The sequence below is a fragment of the Cotesia glomerata genome, linkage group LG4, assembly GCF_020080835.1.
Source record: "Cotesia glomerata isolate CgM1 linkage group LG4, MPM_Cglom_v2.3, whole genome shotgun sequence".
Classification (NCBI taxonomy): Eukaryota; Metazoa; Arthropoda; class Insecta; order Hymenoptera; family Braconidae; genus Cotesia; species Cotesia glomerata.
The window spans coordinates 14558254-14577208 of NC_058161.1; the positions used below are offsets into that span (position 1 = coordinate 14558254).

The following is an 18955-nucleotide window of genomic DNA, read 5'->3' on the forward strand; positions in this document are numbered from 1 at the left end:
GTGATTTAAGATTATAGTTACATAAGTGTTTGCACTCGCATACAGTAAATTCATGATTTTTTTTTCTATTCAAATAGAAGTATTTATAGTTTTTAAACGGGTCGTTCGATAAATTTTAATAATTCAGAGTTTAAGCATAAATTATTTAAATTAAGTCAAGATAAAAATACATAACACATTCCTTATTCGTTAATATTATTTTTTGTTGTATTATTTGAATTTATTGTAGTTTGACAATAAATCATTAATTCGACTATTCAATTTTATTTTACTATTAAAAATTGCACTTATAAAATACAATATAGTATAATTATAAATTTTATTGTTTAATAATAATTTTATTATCTAAATCTAATAATTAATGTATAATCTACGTACAATAATTTTATAATAAAAATATTTTTCTTTACATTTTCAAAACGTTGAATTGATTTTTTTTTTTCTTTAAATGATAATAATAGTAATAGTTATAAAACAGAAAAATATGTGCATGTATCCTTTTTACATTAAAAAAATGATATTTTTATTTAAGCTTTTTGTGCTCGTCTGTATTCATTAATAAATATATTTCTTCTTAAAAAAAAAAAAAAAAAAATAGAAAAAAAAATTGTTTATTTTTTTTATTTATAGAAATATTACTTTATTATAATTAAAAATTTTCAGTCCATTGTACTGTACACTACTAATAATTATTCCCATATTATTAAGGACGCTGTATACAATATATATATATATGTATATATATATGGATTTTTTTTTTCAATTCATGGCTGTTTATAACATTATTGTTGAAAAACTAAAATACATATGCTGTAATCCTTTTCTATTAATTTGTTTATTGTATAATTCTTAATTAAGTGTTGAATTTGTTTCATTTTATATACTTCACTTAATAATTTTATTAGTAAAAAATAAAGTTAATTAAATTATTTTCTTGTTAATTTTAATATTATCTTTCAACTATTCCTCGTAGGACTCTCATCTTTTTCAGCATTAACAATTACTTGAATAACATATCCGGGTTGTATTTTAGCTTCTTCTATGTGCATTTTATCACCAAGTAATTTGCCTCCAAAGAACCATCTTTGTTTTGAAGGTTCTAGTCCTTCTTGACTCTATAAAATTTATAAAAAATTATTATTATTATTATTATTATTATTATTGATAAAAACCAATTATCTATTTATTATTATTTTTTTTTAATAATATACAAAATAATGCATTAAATGCAACCTATTGACTTAAGCTGCCATTGTTTTTTTTCTATATACATCGAAATAATCTATCTATAATCTATCATCTTAAAATTTTAGGAAAAATGTTTTTTTATATTTAGTTACTATTAAAAATTTTTTAATTCGGCATGAAAAATCGAAAAAAGTATTTTTTTTTACATAACTTTTAAATTTTTGTCAAATCGTTTTATGATATGAAATAAATTTTTATGCTCAAATAACTAAATCGAATGCTGACACCGCATTGGAATCGGTTAATTTTTTTCCAGAGATATTATTGTCTTCAAAAGTACTTAATAAATTTAATTACATACATGTAGTTTACAAAATTACTTATAATTATTTCAGCGGTCAATTAATTGGACAACGGTCGGTCATTTATTGGATTTCTTCGGTCAATAATTGGTGATTTTAGTATTTCAAGATTTAAATAACAAAATTAATATAATTTTGTTAATTTTTATTATAAATAGTTATTAATTATTGTTAATTACACGGAAAAAAGTAAACTGTAATATTCACTCGGATTCCGGTTAATTTTTATAGTTTCAAACAGTAAAGCGGACATCGGGGTGACAAAAATATAAATATTACAGAACTTAATGTAGAAAGTATAAAAGCCAAAATTTATAATTTAATATCCAAAATGAGTGATTAGTAGCTGTCACTATAGTAAATAACGACTCTTTCATCTTAAAAAATTACAGTTTCAAACAGTAAAAATTGCCATTTCAATATATAGTCCATATTATGAAGAGAAGGGGAACTCAGATGAAAGAGAAGGGGGTCTCACTCTGAGAGAATTTAACATTTGAAACAGTAAAAATTATACTTTTAAAATATACATTTTACCAGTCCAAGCAAGTCAATAATTACAGTTTGATTTTTAGCGTTGCGTTTAAAATTTACCATTTTACTTTGTAAATATTGACGTTGCTTGTATTAGAAATTTACTAACTTTATTTCATACTTTATACATATCATAAGATCATTTTTTAGGTACCAAATGATAAATAAAGTCTGAATTCTCAATTATTATACTTTAACATTTTAGACATTTACATAGCGAATATTACTGTTTGAAATAGTATTTTCTTCCATGTAAAGAGTAAATTGTAACGTTTAAATGGAAAATATTATAAAGTGAATAGTAAAATCACGATTTTACTGTTTGAAATGGTAACTTTTAGCAGTTGATCATTACTTATTATAAATCGACTGTTATTTATTACAGTTTACTTTTTTCCGTGTAAGTATTTAACTTTAATAAAATCCATTGCAAATTGTAGTTGATAAGTCAATAGTTTTTTTATAGCTTAGTACAGAAAAAGAAAACCTTAATCGGTCAATAATTGGTGCATTTACCCTATGTGATTATTCCAAAAAAATTAAAAAAAAACAGACGATTAAGAAACTCAAAAATTACTAAAATTGCTCATTGTATGTTGTATTAATAAGACACAAAAAAAAATTCCTTAACGAAAAGAAAGCGCGTGTTTTAAATTTTAAACTCTTCTAACTATAAAGTTTTTTTTTTTTTTTTTTTTTAAGCTAAAAGAACGTAAAATTTGTATTTTGTTCTTGTTAATTATGGTCTACCTTTGTTTTTTTAATCTGAAAGTAAGGTAAAAGCCCCAATATATGATCATATACTGGTACGTGATCATCTATTGGGGCTTTTACCTTATAAAAAATTTTCTAAGCTGGAAGAGAATAAGCTTTAAATTATTCATCTATGAGTCATTAAAAATTTTTAATGTCATAGGGAGACATTTTTTTTATCCATTCATTATTCAACATATTTTGAACTTTGTTTAAAATTATTTAAAAAAGATTTTTTACGATTCAATGCGTTTTGAATGAATGATTTGAAATTAAAGAGTAAATAAAATTTTTTTATTATTTTTTTATGACTCGAAGAGTGCAATGTGGATAGTGATGTGATAAGTAATAAACAATTATATTTAATCAAAATTTTTGAACGAATTTTTTTGACAGTGTATTTTCACTAAATAAATATTATGAATCTAGATTTATTATCGACTAAATGATAAAAAAATATTGGTTAATGGGTTAATGCTTATCTTCAATAAAAAAAAACTATTGTTAGTCGAATAAAAATTACCTGAAGCTTCTTTTTAGCAATTCCAATAGTATCTTTACTGTAAACCGGAAGTTTAACGTCTGCAAGAGTCGTTGACAGTCTCAATTTTAATGTGATTTCTATACCACCATCAACAGGTTCTGAAAAAAATAAAAAATTATTGGGTATAATGTATAAGTGAATGTAAAAATAATAATTGAAAATAACCATTAGTTAATTTGTTAACTGCATTGTTAGTTATAAAAATTAATTTAATAAAACATATCCATATCTAAAATGTTTTAAGAATAATTAATGAAATTTTTTGCATTTTCTAATAATAGTTATTATCTCTTTATTAAATTTTTAGAGGCTGTTGACGATTATTTGTGTACTCAACATATTTTCAAGTAAACAAAGTTCAACTTAGTTTTTTAAACTGAATGCAATAACTTGTTCAAATTTCAGTATAAAACAAATATAAAGAATTACGAATTTTCTGACGTGATTGAACTAAGAATCGAATAACTAAGAGTTCATTTCCTCTAAAAATTAGTGAATATTTACTACCAATTTAATAAAAATTTAAATGTTTGTTTATTAAAATGTAGGAGCAATATTTGTTTTTTTAATGATTTCTCGTATTTCATTTCTTGAACGACCCTTAGAAATCGGAATATCAACTTAAAATTTATAACGTACAGATCATTTTTCTAACGTAGAGAATGGTAGAATAGAATAACAAAAAAAAAATCTATATTTGACGATTTCGGAAATTTTTAAGTCTTGAGTGACCTCTAAAAATTTTTAATTGAGCTGAAGTCGGGAGAGTTTTTAACAATAAACTAATATATTTCTAGAAAATCAGAAAATATAGCTGGTTTTTTCTGCTATTCTAATAGCTGTTATAAATTATAAATATATAATTTTTTTATCAGAGTAATTATTTTTATAAGATTACAAAATTTATTTGTTCAATCAACGATCTAAAATGCGCACTTTTTCGAAAGAAACATTATACGAAGATAAAAAGTTATTAGTTATTTCCCACTACATGCAAATAACGATTTATGAAAATTCAAATATAATCTATCAAAACAAACTCGATAATGCATTAAATGTTTTTACTCAGCATTAACTTTTTTTTAGACTCTGTAAAAATAATATTTATCATCAGAATATTAATAATACTTAACAAAGATATTAATTATCATAACCAATGTGACATTGAAAAAAAAAAAAAGGTTAATAACAGTGTATATTTTACCTGAACAATCAGCTGGTGAATCTCTACCGCTATCTTCTTTAACAATATTTATCGGATATGATAAACAGTAAATTGGTACTTGATATCTAGTTCCTAGTTCATCATAACATTCTGTTAGAAATCCATTTGGTACGGATATATTTGCGCCATCAAGTATGGCTTGTGCTAATTGATAATCTGCTGCTTCTGCAGCGGTTGCACCGGCCCTTAATGCATCCCATATTTCTTTTCTACCATCAAATGCTGGTGCTGTATCCCAAAATTCATCGCGCTTGCTGCGTAATTGTCCTTCAGTTAATGGTACATCCGATTTCCATCTGATTATTTCATGGCAAAGTGGATGATTTTTGCGAGAATTACCTGAAAAAAATAACTCAAGTTGATTTAATTTAGATCTATTATGAAATAAATAGATTAAACATACTATTATCTCACAACTAAAGACAAAATAGTTGTATGAAAAAAAAAATTTTATGTTGAAAGATCCAGTTTTGGAATCGATAAACGAAAAAAAATTCTCAGAATTCTAAATTTTGACGATAAAGTTTTGGATAAATCTGAATGAAATCATAAGTTTTCAATTTTTATAAAAAAAAAAGGTACGTAAAGCTCTATTCGATTGTTATTTTAATTATTCAACTTAATGACAAAAATATTTCTTTCATCACCGAAATACATTCCACATAATTTGAATATATTAAGTTGGTTACATGTACCCACATCCAATTGTAGTTTGTTATTGGTGTATGCAACTATTGTGAAATACTTTCTTTCACTTAAAAATGACTTAATAGAGTGTGAAAGATATTTAAACGATTTTTGTCAAGTGTGGTAAAATAATCTTGGCGAAGAATGAGACACAAATCACCAAAGTTGTAAAACAAATATACTTCTGTAATATTTTCGAATTTCGTCAAAAAAAATTAGGTCTTCAAATGATGTGTAAACTTTAGAAGAGTATTAACCACACAAGGCTGCATCAAAAAATGATAAGCCTGTATAAAAAAAAAGAGTAATTTGTGCCATTTTTGATTTTTTATGGAAAAATCGTGAAATTTTATTATGATATTCCTAATTTTTAACTTCCCGCTAAGAAAATTGAAAATTTTCAAAAATCGGGAAGTTATTGGTTTTACCCCGTTTTTCGAAAATCGAGTTTTCATCAGATCTCGACGTTTTAAGGTCCTAGGAAGCTTTCCTGACTATTCCCGCGAGGGTGTCACTATGTCTGTATGTATGTGTGTGTAAGTATGTAAACCTCTTATAACTTTTGAACGGTTGAACCGATTTCATCGCGGTTGGTGCCATTTGAAAGGGCTTTGCCAAACTTAGATTTCCTGTTAATTTGAACCGATTCGGACCGATAGATTTTGAGAAATTTGGAGAAATCTAAAAAAAAGTAGGAAAAAAAATTTTTTCTGAAGTGGTTTTTTTGGGATAACTTTTAAACGGTTCAACCGATCGATTCCAAAAACTAATCAGCTCTCAACCTTGAAAAACCACGTCGATCGCCGTCAATCCGGTCAAAATCGGTTGATTCGTTCGAGAGATATCGTGAACGAAAGAAAACCGAAAAAAGTGTTTTTTCAGAGTTACTCCGAAATTTCTAGTTTAACCAATTGAAACTTAGAAATTATTTATAAGGCTTAAAAACTACGTAGAATGCCGCCAACCACGTAAAAATCGGTTCATTCATTCAAAAGTTATTGCGGTATGAACATTCAAAAAATAGTGTTCTATGAAACTTCTATCAGACTTTTGAGCTCAAAGAGCTCAAAAGCATAGAAAAGGTATCTTTTTGAGCTCGGAGAGCTTAAAACAACACACAGATTGTACTTTTGAGCTCGAAGAGCTCAAAAAAGCGGCCAGGTATTAACGGAATTAGCGGGAAGTTGCAGGGATGGCCTTTAGGGTCAACCGTTTTCCTAATTTTTTTTTTTTCAACTTAGAAGTTCAACCTAATGTTAAATTTTCTAACAATACGCACTATTTTCATCTATGAGTTGAAAACACCTTGAAGGTAGGATTATTATACGAAGGCATTTAAAAATTGTAATTTAAATACTTCAGAAGTTATAATTAGAATTAGAATTAAAGTTAAAAGATTTAAATAATGAATCTCAATTAATTATTAATAAAGTTATAATCGTACTTTTATTAAAAGATAAAATCATTTTATATGATTAAAATATGATTGTAAGAGTTAATTAAAAAAATATCGACTTAAAGTTTTTAGAGATATAAGCTTAAAAAAATTACTTTTTTGAAAGTTAAAAGATAAGAAATGTTTTGTTGAATTCATTAAGAAAAACTTAACTATTAACTAAACTTAACTAACTTACTAATAAAAATTTTTGTTTATTTCGTATTAGCGGAAAAAGTTTCGGAAAGATGTAACGTAAGAAAAATATTAAACTTTGCTTTCATCAAGACGTCCCCACAGATTTTAACCAAAAATATTAAAATACAAAGATATTTTTGATTGTACAATAAAATTTAAGAAGATATTATTTCAAAGTGATCATATTGCAAAGTAAAGTTATTTCAGAGTAGAAAAATAAAGATGTTACAGAAATTTTTTTTTAATTTGGCATGTAAAGGTTTTTATCAATGATACTGTAATTACCGGATTTATGATTATATTTTGGTCTTGTTTATCCATTACATTAGATCTAAAACAAAATTTTAAATAATTTGCATTCATATTTTTTTTTTTAGTTTCTTCATAAGGAATTTTTTTAAAACAATTTATTTGTTTGAAAATTGTCTTGAAAAATCTCAGATGTCTGTTAATTTTATTATAATTTTTATCATTTCAATATTTAATTCAGTTGCCCGAGGATAAAAAAATTATGACATATATATGTTTTTTATCTTTTGTATGATAGTAAATTTTATGAAAACAATTGTTTTATAGGTTTATTACAAATTTTTACTGTTTTGAGGGGTTAATTAAGATAGTTGTTCAAAATTTTTTAAATGCTTATATTTTAATAGTTTGTAAATTTTGACATGATATAATTGCAAAAATGATTTAGAGAAATGTATCAATAATAATATTCTGCAAAATGTTTTTATAAAAAAAAAAAAAAAAATGAATTCATTTTATTTTGTCGTGTGAATGAAAAAAACAAAATAATTTTTTTTGCAAAAATATTGTTCCCCTTACATATTTTTTACTGGATGAATTATTAAAATTTAAATATTATTACAATGATTATTATAAATAAATAATAAAATATAATAATTACCTGATTGTGTTCTAGTTGAATTAGCTGATGTATCATCTACAGAGGCAGTCCTTGCCCTCGTTATTCCAATGCAACCACCCATTCTACACGATCAAAATAACCAAACATTTCACTACTGTAATTCAATAATAATAATAATTTTATCAAAAATTTTTTCATTTTTATCCATATTTGGATTTTTTATCCTTAAGACTTTACTTCTTGATCATTTAATTACAGTTTTGCTGTTTAATCAATAAATAATAGTGATTATCACGATATAAATAAATTAAATATATGTATAACATTTAATATTCACGCAGGGTGATGATTGTTCGATTCTTTATATTCTACGAAGTTTATCATCTTTTTTCTCTTTTTAGTTTAATGTTATCCCGCTATCCCGCTTGATGGCGTTGCTTTCTTGTTTTCATTTTTGTTGATAATGTCATCACTTACACTATCAACTTTTGATAAGTTAACTTGATAAGATAGATAAGATTTCTTGATAGCCAAAGCCAAGCTATTGTAAAAATTGTAAAATAGTGTACTTGGTAAGAAGCGTGCTAATTATTTTTAATGGAAAATAAAATGGAAAACATATAATACATTTTATGTATAACCTCTTGAATACGGCAAAAAAGTTTTAAATCAATAATAATAATAATATATTAGCAATCTGTATTGAGTATAATAAAGATTATTTATCGATTTATTTTTCGGATAAATATTTAATCCAAAAATCAAGAATGACGCCTACTAAAACAAATGATTTTGTTGAAAAATTAAGAACTATTTTTGACAATGATTGTGAGAAAAGTAAATTAAACAAGTTGTGTATTGATATTGTTAATGGTCAGTGATAACTAATTAATGTCTTCTTATGTTTTCTCATATTTATAATTATATTTAATAATGAATAACAATTTTTTTTTATTTACAGATATCGAAAACGGACGAATTAAATTATTTCAAATAATTGAACAGTTGGGTGTATTTTTGACAAATGCAGATGTAAATATACGAGAAAATGGAATAAAAGCTCTGTCATTGATTCTCGATAATATTGATAAAAATTATTTAAATGAACAAGAAGTTGAGTTGCTGTCGACCTTCTATTGCGAACGGTTAAAAGATCATCATAGTATCATTCCAGTTGTTGTTCAAGGGATTTTATCAATCGTAAGTTATTGGTAATTATTATATCTAATATTAATTATAATAGGTAAAAATCAAATACTCCTTTAACATTAAGAACAAATTTACAACTTTGATCTAAGGGACTTTCGAGAATAAAATTTTACCCGGTCAAGTTTTACAACCCAGATTAACGACAGATAAATGAATGAATGATTTATTATTTAGCATCAGCTATTTACAGCAATTCCACAAATATACAACGTAATACCTTGGTATAAAATTATAATTTATACAGTTAATCAATTTTATCCTAAATTTATAGTTTTAATTGTATTTTAAATATTTTTAAACGATTTTTTTTTTAATAATTCGTCCGGTAAAGATTTGTAACATTGAAACCCTCTATAATCTAATGATTTTTCTGCGGTGTAAGTTCTAGTATGCGCAATTTTTAACATATTTTGGTTTCTGGTATTATAAATATTATTATTAGATATAACTCTTTCATTTAAATAATCAGGTAGGAGTCTATATTTCATTTTAAAAACGAATATACAAGTATTGTAAAATATCATTTGTCGGATCGATAGCCAATTCAATGTCTCTAACATTATTAGAATGCTAGTGTACTTATTTACTCCTAGTATTGCTCGCATTGTTTTATTCTGTATCTTTTGTAGTGTACACAATTTTTTATTAGTATAGTTCAACATTAAGGTATTACAGTAATTTATATGAGGAAGAACTATAGTTTTATAAATAAGACTTTCAATATAATTACTCACAGTAAATCGAAGTCTACATAAAAGATTAACTTTACTTGCTCTTTTTCGACTCGTATAAGCAGCATTGCTATTAAATGTTAAATTATCATCAACTATCACTCCAAGATATTTAGTCTCCTTCACGTAGTTTAATTTTTCATCACCAATTATTAGATTACAATTATCTCGAATACCCTGAATTCTTCGATCATGTATAATCATGTAAACAGTTTTTTTAATATTCATTTTTAATTGATTATTTTTTAACCATTCTTTAAATACTAATAACGCATAATTTAACTTATTCTCAATGTCACATATATTATTCGCACTATAACTCAGTCGCATGTCATCAGCAAATAATTTACAGTCAATATCGAGTCCTTTAAAAATAGTAATAATTTCATTAATATAAATAATAAAAAGCAACGGCCCCAATTTGAATCCTTGAGGTACACCTAAGAGCGGATTTTGCAATAACCTCCGCCAATAATGATTGCAAACTGTAACCTCTACAGACTCGAAATTTGGTAGGAATCTTTTATTTATAATGTAGAAATTATCTTGAATAGGATCTTACGAAATTCCTCCTCCACATAGGAGTACGGGGGTGTTAATTATCAAAAAAATTCATATTTTTCAAATACAGTTCCTACAGGTATAAAGTTTAAAAGAATCTCAAGAGAAACAGGAAATTACAGAGATGGCCTCCAAGGTCAACCGTTTTAAATATTCTTCTTTCGTAATAATTGGATATCAACTAGAAACGAATTTAGCGATAATTGTCTTCATATGTAGGTTATGTCAGAATGGTGAGTAGAATGTAAAAAAATGTTTTCGTTTATAAACTAGAACTTCTTGAGAACTGAAACTTAGGACATATCTATGAGACTTCAATAAATTCAGTAAAAATTTATTCACAAAAATCGTATCTTTGGCAGCGGAGAAAAAGTTATTGTAATGTTTTCAAAATTTAACATGATATGTAGTTATTTATTCAACGAACTAAGAATTTTACATTCATTTTACTTTTGCAGATCACATAACTTTTGCAGATCACAAATCTTGCTTAATTCGCTCGGCTTCAAAATACGCTTTCTCACACGCTTAATTTCTTAATTTAATCATATCTTCGGTAACAATAATATAATATTATTAACTAAATAAATACAATAATTAAATAATAATTGCCGCACTAATAACAATAATTGTTTCTATTAATTTTTAAGTAATTAATAAAAATAAACCAAAATACTCAAATACAAAAAGTAAAATCTGGGTCATAAATGACATTGAGTTGGATATCAATTAGAAAAAAATTAGGAAAATGGTTGACCCTAAAAGCCATCCCTGCAACTTCCCACTAATTCGATACCTAAACGCTTAAAATTTCACTTAAAACGTTTTTGAGCTCTTCGAGCTCGAAAATATAATTTATGTGTTATTTTGAGCTATATATACATACATACAAATATACAGACACTATCTTAAAAATCGTCAGGGAATTTTCCTAGAACCTTAAAACGTCGAGATCTAATGAAAACTCGATTTTCGAAAAACGGGGTAAAACCAATAATTTCCCGATTTTTGAAAATTTGTAATTTTCTCAGCGGGAAGTTAAAAATATTTTGTAATGTTTTTTTTTTTTTTTTTATTTCGAAATGAAATGTGGACTTCTTCTTGATGATTTAAATGATGAAATCGATTTACATACTTGGACGCATCCTGCAAAAAAATTGATTGTGTTTGAATAATATAAATAATCTATCCAAAAAATGAGTTAAATAGTGAAAATTTGTTAAGAATGTTAACGATTAAATGGAAACAAAATGTCAACAACAATCTCGATCTTATATCGGATGTATGAATGTTAAGATTTATGTAAAGAATAGCTTCATGCTAATTATAACGAAATCATTTCTAATAAATTTTTCAAGGAAGCATCGATTTTTGGATTTAAAACCTTAACAATTTGTATATAAATATTTTCAAATTTTCAGAAACTTTAAATGGTGGAATATCATTGAAATCCTAAAACTTTGCTTAATTATATCAGATCCAGTTTCATAAAAAATTTCGGCAATTTGAATACGTAGATAAATGATATCTATTTAGTATGCCTATAAAAAATTCTCTGTCATATAGAATATTCACTATAATTAAAATTTTCCTGCTGTGAAGAGGTGTTCCAATGATATTTTCATAATTTCAAACCGGGTATAATCAGACGTGCTGAACGGTTTTAATGAATAGTTTTGGTTTAAGATGAATATTGAAATACCAGTTTCAAAATAGAAAAATTATTATTTATATCCTGATTTTTAAAACATACATTTTTTAAAATATATCACAAATAATGAATAAAAAAAATGATTAATTATTTTCAGGTACAAATGAAAAATTTACCGAAAACATGTTTACCGAAAATATTTCATGGTCTCTATAATGATTTACGTTGTCAATCTGAATTGCAAGCGACGCGGAGGAATATATTTCTTATATTAAAAATAGCGTTATCGCGCGATTTGGAGGATTTGAAAAAAATGGGTCCAGATTTTATATATGGGGTGATATCATCGATGGACGGAGAAAGTGATCCTCGTAATTTGATGATTTTATTTGATACATTACCAACCTTTTTACGAGAATTTTCATTGGGTCATTTGACTGAAGAGATGTTTGAAGTTTTGGCTTGCTATTTTCCTGTCGATTTCAATTCGGTAAATTTCTATTATTAGTTATTTATTCATAAAATAATATATATTGTTACTACTTAATTAATATTGAACTATTTATTGTTACTTTTTTAATTCTAGGCTGGTAAAGATGCTCAAGAAATAACCCGAGAAGATTTGGCACATGGATTAGAAAATTGTTTAATACAAGTTCCCGAATTTGGTGAATTTGTTTTACCGTTAATACTTGAAAAACTTGATTCTAATTTAAAAACTGCCCGGTTAGATGCTTTAAACTTATTAATTCGTGGTTCGAAAATTTACAAATCCAAAGCATTGACAAAACATGTCGATGAACTGTGGCCACTAATAAGACGTGATGTATTGCCAGGAAACGATAATGAGCTGAAATTAAAGAACTACGATGTAATTACCCAAATTACGCAAGTACTTAGTGATGATAAAATAAATTTCGAAAAATTTATAAGTCGAGTTATAGTCGATTTGAAGTCAAGTTTGGGTGATGTACAGTTGAGCTTATATTGGCCGTCAATAAAAGTATTAGAAATTATTGCACAAGCTCATGTTGATGCTGCTATTTACGTTCTGAAGCTTATTGTACCACTTTGCTTAGGACAATACGGAACAAAAACAACTATTAATGATAAAATTCATTTAATTGAGACGATGAATATTTTTTTGCATACTTTGGACAATTTAGGAATGAGAATATCAGGTAAATTCAATAATACTTTTTTATAATAAATTAAGTGATGACGCTTTGTTAAACATGTAATATACAGTCAGACTTCATTATGACTAGTTCGGGACTCAGGAGAAAAATTTCTGGGGGTAAGCTTCCTCTACTATAGTGTATTCTTGTCTTTTGCACCGAAACCTCACTATAAAACTATCGAATAAAAAGTTAAAATATACAAATAAATAGTATTTATTAATTAAATTGATAATTATTTCTTTAGTTGAATTAAAAAGTGTTTTTATCAACACATATATTCATAATATGTACCTTTTAATTATATATTGTTACTTTTCAGTTGATAGTCTTATATTGAGATTTCGGTGCAAAACTTTTATTCAGTAGTTGGTGAGGGAAAGATTCCAAGTGAGTTTCAATAAATAGTAGGAAAGAGTCTTATATTGTGTAGTTTTTTTTACGAGGTCCGACTGTATAATAAGTGAAATATTTTATTCAAACTTTTCAATATATCAAAGAGAAACATTTGACAAGTATTTTTTGAAATTTTTTACTTTAAAATATATCTATTAGTAGAAATAATTATGTATTTTAATGTCAGATAAATTTATCACGACTTGACAATACCAAAGAAACTCTATTTTGAAGGGTCACAGAAAATCAGGTCTCAATAGCTGCCAAAATTTTCAAAATTTTGAAATAAAAATTTCCCGAAATATTTGTCAATTGTTAACCATTGACATTTTAAAAAATTTAATTAAAATAGTTGGTTTGTTAGAAAAAATTGAAATAAGTATGCGTTTTTTTCAACTCACAAAATCCGTAAAAAATCTCAATTATTAAAATAAACTTTTATTAATTTGAGATAATTTTCAAAATAGTTTAAACAAAAATCTTTTTATTGCAGACATTCCTGAACTAACATGGGCAGATATACCTGGTTTGTATCTAAATGAACTAATAACTGAAGAAATAACACTGAAATCAAAACTGATTGACGGTTTGGCAATGCAAAAATTATCATTATCAGAAAATCAACGTCACTTAATTTATAAAAAAATATCAAGTGAGATTGATAAAAACCAAAGTGAAAATTTAATAACTTCGTGTTATAACATAATAAAAACTTTAGCGAAATTGTATCCAAATGAAATTCTTGAATTAGTGGATAATAAACTAAAAGTTAATGATGAAGAATCTTTGGAAATGCGAAAAAATCGACTTCGTGCGTTAGCAGAAATTTCGACCATTTCAAACATTGGAAAAACTATTCTGCCAATTTTAGTTCAAATTGCTGTATCAATTGATAATGACATGATAAATATGTCGTTATATTGTATACACAAAATATTGTTGATGAATAATTGTGAATTTGATATTCATATATTTTTATACAAACATTGTGATATTGTTCTTCAATTACTAGAAACAAAATTGAACGGTTACCATGACAGAAAAATAATATCAAGTATATTACGTTTAATAGTACAAAAGTTGAGTGTTGAAGAACAGCGAGAAGTAATTAATAAATATTTTGACAGATTGAGTGAAAACATTGAAAATAACATTGAAAGATTAGAAGGCATTTTAGTTCCTTTAATGCCGTGTATTATTAATAGCAATGATAATCGTTTTATTGATTTAATGAAAAGCTTGATAGAAGTTTCAACTAAGAATTTAGACGAAAATATTCAATTATCTTGTTGTAAAATAGTGTCAACATTAGTCAATAAAATTGATAAAGAATATTGTTTAGAAAAGTTATTAAATTTTATACGTGAATTAATAGTTGAAATTTTAGAATCAGATAATTACAGTTTGATGACTAAAAAATCTGCTGTTGTACTGAACATTTGGGTAACTAAAGCTTTAGTAACTTGTGGAAGCAAAGCAGCACAAGATTTTATCGATTACCAGTTAAATATTCTTAAAAATCATTCGGTTGGTGGATATGCGGCAAATCATTTTCGAATACTCGTTGATAGTTCTGATGATACATTACATGTTGATAATTATTGTATTATAAAATTATTTTATAAACAAAGAATTTTCCAAAATGTTATTCAGCAAAATTCATTATTTGATGGTGAATCACGACAAAACTATTTAATTGCTTTTATTTTTTTACTCGAAGAAATTCCACGAGACATTCTATTGATGCATTTATCTAAGGTTTGTAAAAATTGTATTTTATGTCAGTCGAGTATTTAAAAACCGAAAATTTTTTATAACTTTTTTTTTTCAGGTTCTACCTCTACTTATTGAGTCTCTTTCGTTGGACAATAAAGAAGTGATATTATTCACGTTAAAAATTTTAAAGGATTTATTAGATACTAAAAATATGGCTTTTATCGAACAAATCCAAAATTTTATAACTACGTGTTTGAAATTGACAACATATCCAGATATAGTAATTAATCAAGTTTTTTTATAATAATTTTGTTTTAATATTCCATCGATAATTAGTTAACCAAATTTTGAAATGCATGATTGTCCTTAACTAACTTATCTAATAAAATTATTTTTAAATTTGAATTTCAAATAAAAAAAAAATTTATTAAGACGTTTGAAATATTTGAATTTATTCTTTAAGTTTCATTACTAACAAGGTTTTTAAATTAGACGAAATATATATTAATTTTAAAAGTAGTGTTTCTATTATTCAAGAAAATTAATGTATTTTTGCTATTAAATTTATAAGAAATCAAATACATATTTTGGCTCAAAATCTAATGAAAAGGTTCATGAATTCTAAAACAAGTCAAATTGTAAAATTTCCGAACTAAATTTCTCAAAATTTTTAGTAAGTGCAGATACGCGGATTGTGTTGTAATTATTTTTCTGTATAAACATTTGTAATCATGTTTGCATATATTTTTTCACATTTGCAATATTCATAATTGAAATAAAAATCTTTTTTTTATAAAAAAAAACAAAATAGTACAGAACTCTTTCCGTGCGCACTTGACTCAGATTTAATCAATTTTTTTTTTTTTTTTTTTTTTTTTTTTTTCTAATAAAAATTGAGTGCAAATTTTTAATTAGTCATAAAATAAACAAAAGGTTTATTTTTAATTGAATTTTGTTTTGTGATTTTCAGAATATTAAAATAGCAGCGCATAATTGTTTACATAGTTATTGTAACTATTCTACAATTGACATTAAACCATATCGTGAGGATGTTTTGGAAAAATTATCAGAAACGATTGACGACAACAAACGCTTAGTAAGACAAGCATCTGTAAAGGCACGAACTCGATGGTTTTTAGTTGGATCACTTGGCGAACCTGAATAATGAGAGTTTTTTATAATAAAAAAAGTTCAAAAACTATTGTCTTTATTTATTAAAACTTTTACAGTTATTCTTTGTGTTGTATAGTTTATAATAACAATGATAACATGTAATTGGAAAATTCAATAAAGAAATATTGATTTAAATAATTGAATTACGCGATTTTAATACTGTTAAGGGTAGTTAGTTGGTAATCACAATGGCTCAAGGTACAAACGTCTTTTTTTGTTAGAAAATAAAACGAATAATTTATTCTACATTATAGATAACTTTTGTAAAATTATTGATTATTTGTTTAATTTTATCGACTTACTATAACTAAAATAATTGTATATTTATTGAAGAGGTAGTAAAAAGAGGAGGGTACACATACGAAGATGGAACGAAATATTATGGAGATTGGAATGCACGAGGATTGAAACATGGTGCGGGTTCTATGGTATTACCTGATGGAACTCGATACGAGGGAGGTTTCCAAAATGGTTTGTGCTCCGGGCTCGGAGTTCTTATTTTTCCTGATGGCGCTAAGTAAGTATTGAGTTTACTATGTTATATAATCTTGAAAAAGATTTTATGTATGATTAATCATTACCTACATGTATTTTATACATGTATTCATCAAATTGTGAAAAAATATTATAGAATTATAAATAACTATTTATATGTTTTTATCGTGGTAACTATTCAATTATAATTGAACATAATGATGATAATTATAAATGAACATAAATCAAAAAATTATAGAACAAAAAAAATTTTAATTCCAAGTATTTTTTCGGAGAAAACAGCATTTTCGAATACGAAATATCAATAATCTTTAAAAAATATTCCTAAGTTTTCAGTACTTTTCAAAAATAACACATCAATAAGATAATAACTTGGTTTAATCATGTTAGCCGGCAAATATTTTTAATGCAAACAAGCTAATTAAAATATTAAAATACATTTGCGGTATTTTTTTAGAGATAGTCTTCTAGTTCTTGAAATGATCTCCATCATATCTATATCGCGTGCCTAATGCAAAAAGGGCGCATAAAAAAATTTTTTTTTGCCATTCTTCTTAAAATCGCTCAAAACACAAAGACCTGTGAAAAAAAAATTCGAGCATCCTAAAGCTAAAAAGGCGGAACTCAAGACATGCGCCCTTTTAGCTTTTAGAAAAGTAATGCCTAAAGCTAAAAGGGCGCATAAAAAAAATTTAAGTTTTTATAAAAAATTTTGATAAATAGCTACACAAGACATGGAATAAAAAAGTTTAATAAATAAAAAAAAATTTCTCAACAGCCGGTCCCTACGATTGCAGCTTTATATTTCTCTCCTAGGCAAAGAAGAATTTTCAAAGAAACGCTCTGCTACGTAATAGATTTTTTAATTATCTATTTCGTATAGCAGAGCGTTTTTTTCGAAATTCTCATTTGTTTAAAAGAAAAACATTAAATTGCAATAGCTTTATAATCATGAGTGCAACAAGGATAGTACCGTTTTTTGCAGTAAGTGCGACACGAGAAAAAGAGAGGATCGGCTGCTAAGTACTTAAACAATATTGAAAAAATAAGAATTTTAAACTATTTTTATACAAGCAATGGATAAATAAATTAATCGAAAACTAATGGAATTAAAATAATTTACAAATAAAAATAAATTAATACAATCACGCATATTTAGCAATTTTTTAAAAATATTTTTAATTGTATTTTAAAAGAATGTATGTATCATTAGAGTATGCCTCTGACTCTACCGTTTTTTTTTTTAATTTTTAGACTAAAAATAAGCATTTTAATGAATTGTTTAGAAAAAAAATTTATAGGCCCTTTTCGCTTTAGGTCATAAAATTTTTCAATTCCTAAAGCTAAAAGGGCGTATAATTAGAGACATACGCCCTTTTAGTTTTAGGAAATCAATACTTGATTTTTAGACGAAGAATATGTCAAAAATGCGCCCTTTTACCTTTTGGCACGCGATATGTATTTTTCAATGATAACGGAATATTTCCTTATATTTCCTTACTTTATTAGATTTTTTAATTAATTGTTGTAAGGTACGAAGGAGAATTTATGCAAGGTTGGTTTCATGGTCATGGCGTATTTTGGCGTTCTGATGGTATGAAGTTTGAAGGTGAATTTCGTGGTGGAAGGATTTGGGGTTTAGGTATAAAAACTTTCCAATTCTGATTTTTTGTGATATTTTTATCCGTTTTAATGTTCTTTAAGTGATAACGATATTTTTTTATTGTAGGACTTGTTACATATTCTGATGGAACGCATGGTTTTCCAAGAAACGAAGGATTTTTCCAAGATTGTCGCTTAGTCCGACGACGCCGATGTCCAGAAGTTATTTTGAAAGCTCAGAAAATATCTATGTTAGCACGAGCTCAAGCATCTTGAATACATTAAAAAAATAGTCATCTATTATAATATATATCCTAATAAGAAACATTGTTCTTATCTATGAATGACATCAGTCCAAATTTTTGATTCGATTATATTGTGATAGTATTGTATTAAATATTAATAAATACGTTGTTGTAAGAGCCAGCGATTTCGGAAAAATTCAG

At 25.8% G+C, this 18955-nt stretch overlaps 3 protein-coding genes across 4 annotated transcripts; 2 read left to right on the top strand and 1 right to left on the bottom strand.

The window, feature by feature from the left end:
- Positions 1-603: 603 nt before the first annotated feature.
- On the bottom strand, positions 604-8164 carry LOC123262835 (ubiquitin domain-containing protein 1). Its single transcript, XM_044725306.1, has 4 exons — positions 7837-8164; positions 4586-4945; positions 3361-3479; positions 604-1115 (listed from the first exon to the last, which is right to left on the bottom strand). Exons 1-4 carry the CDS (start codon positions 7916-7918, stop codon positions 957-959), a joined length of 720 nt encoding a protein of 239 aa, XP_044581241.1. The 5' UTR covers positions 7919-8164; the 3' UTR covers positions 604-956.
- A 204-nt stretch (positions 8165-8368) lies between these two features.
- On the top strand, positions 8369-16555 carry LOC123262786 (MMS19 nucleotide excision repair protein). 2 transcript variants are annotated; one of them, XM_044725206.1, is made up of 7 exons: positions 8369-8670; positions 8759-8997; positions 12107-12439; positions 12536-13130; positions 14017-15281; positions 15355-15519; positions 16210-16555. In XM_044725206.1, the coding sequence occupies exons 1-7, from the start codon at positions 8565-8567 to the stop codon at positions 16402-16404; spliced, it is 2898 nt and encodes a 965-aa protein (XP_044581141.1). In that variant the 5' UTR covers positions 8369-8564; the 3' UTR covers positions 16405-16555. The 2 variants fall into 2 exon arrangements, with proteins under 2 accessions (XP_044581141.1, XP_044581142.1); XM_044725207.1 differs by lacking the exon at positions 8369-8670 and having other exon boundaries at positions 8876-9008.
- Positions 16492-18931, top strand: LOC123262843 (MORN repeat-containing protein 4 homolog). Its single transcript, XM_044725315.1, has 4 exons — positions 16492-16610; positions 16746-16929; positions 18440-18549; positions 18637-18931. The coding sequence occupies exons 1-4, from the start codon at positions 16601-16603 to the stop codon at positions 18783-18785; spliced, it is 453 nt and encodes a 150-aa protein (XP_044581250.1). The 5' UTR covers positions 16492-16600; the 3' UTR covers positions 18786-18931.
- Positions 18932-18955: the final 24 nt, after the last annotated feature.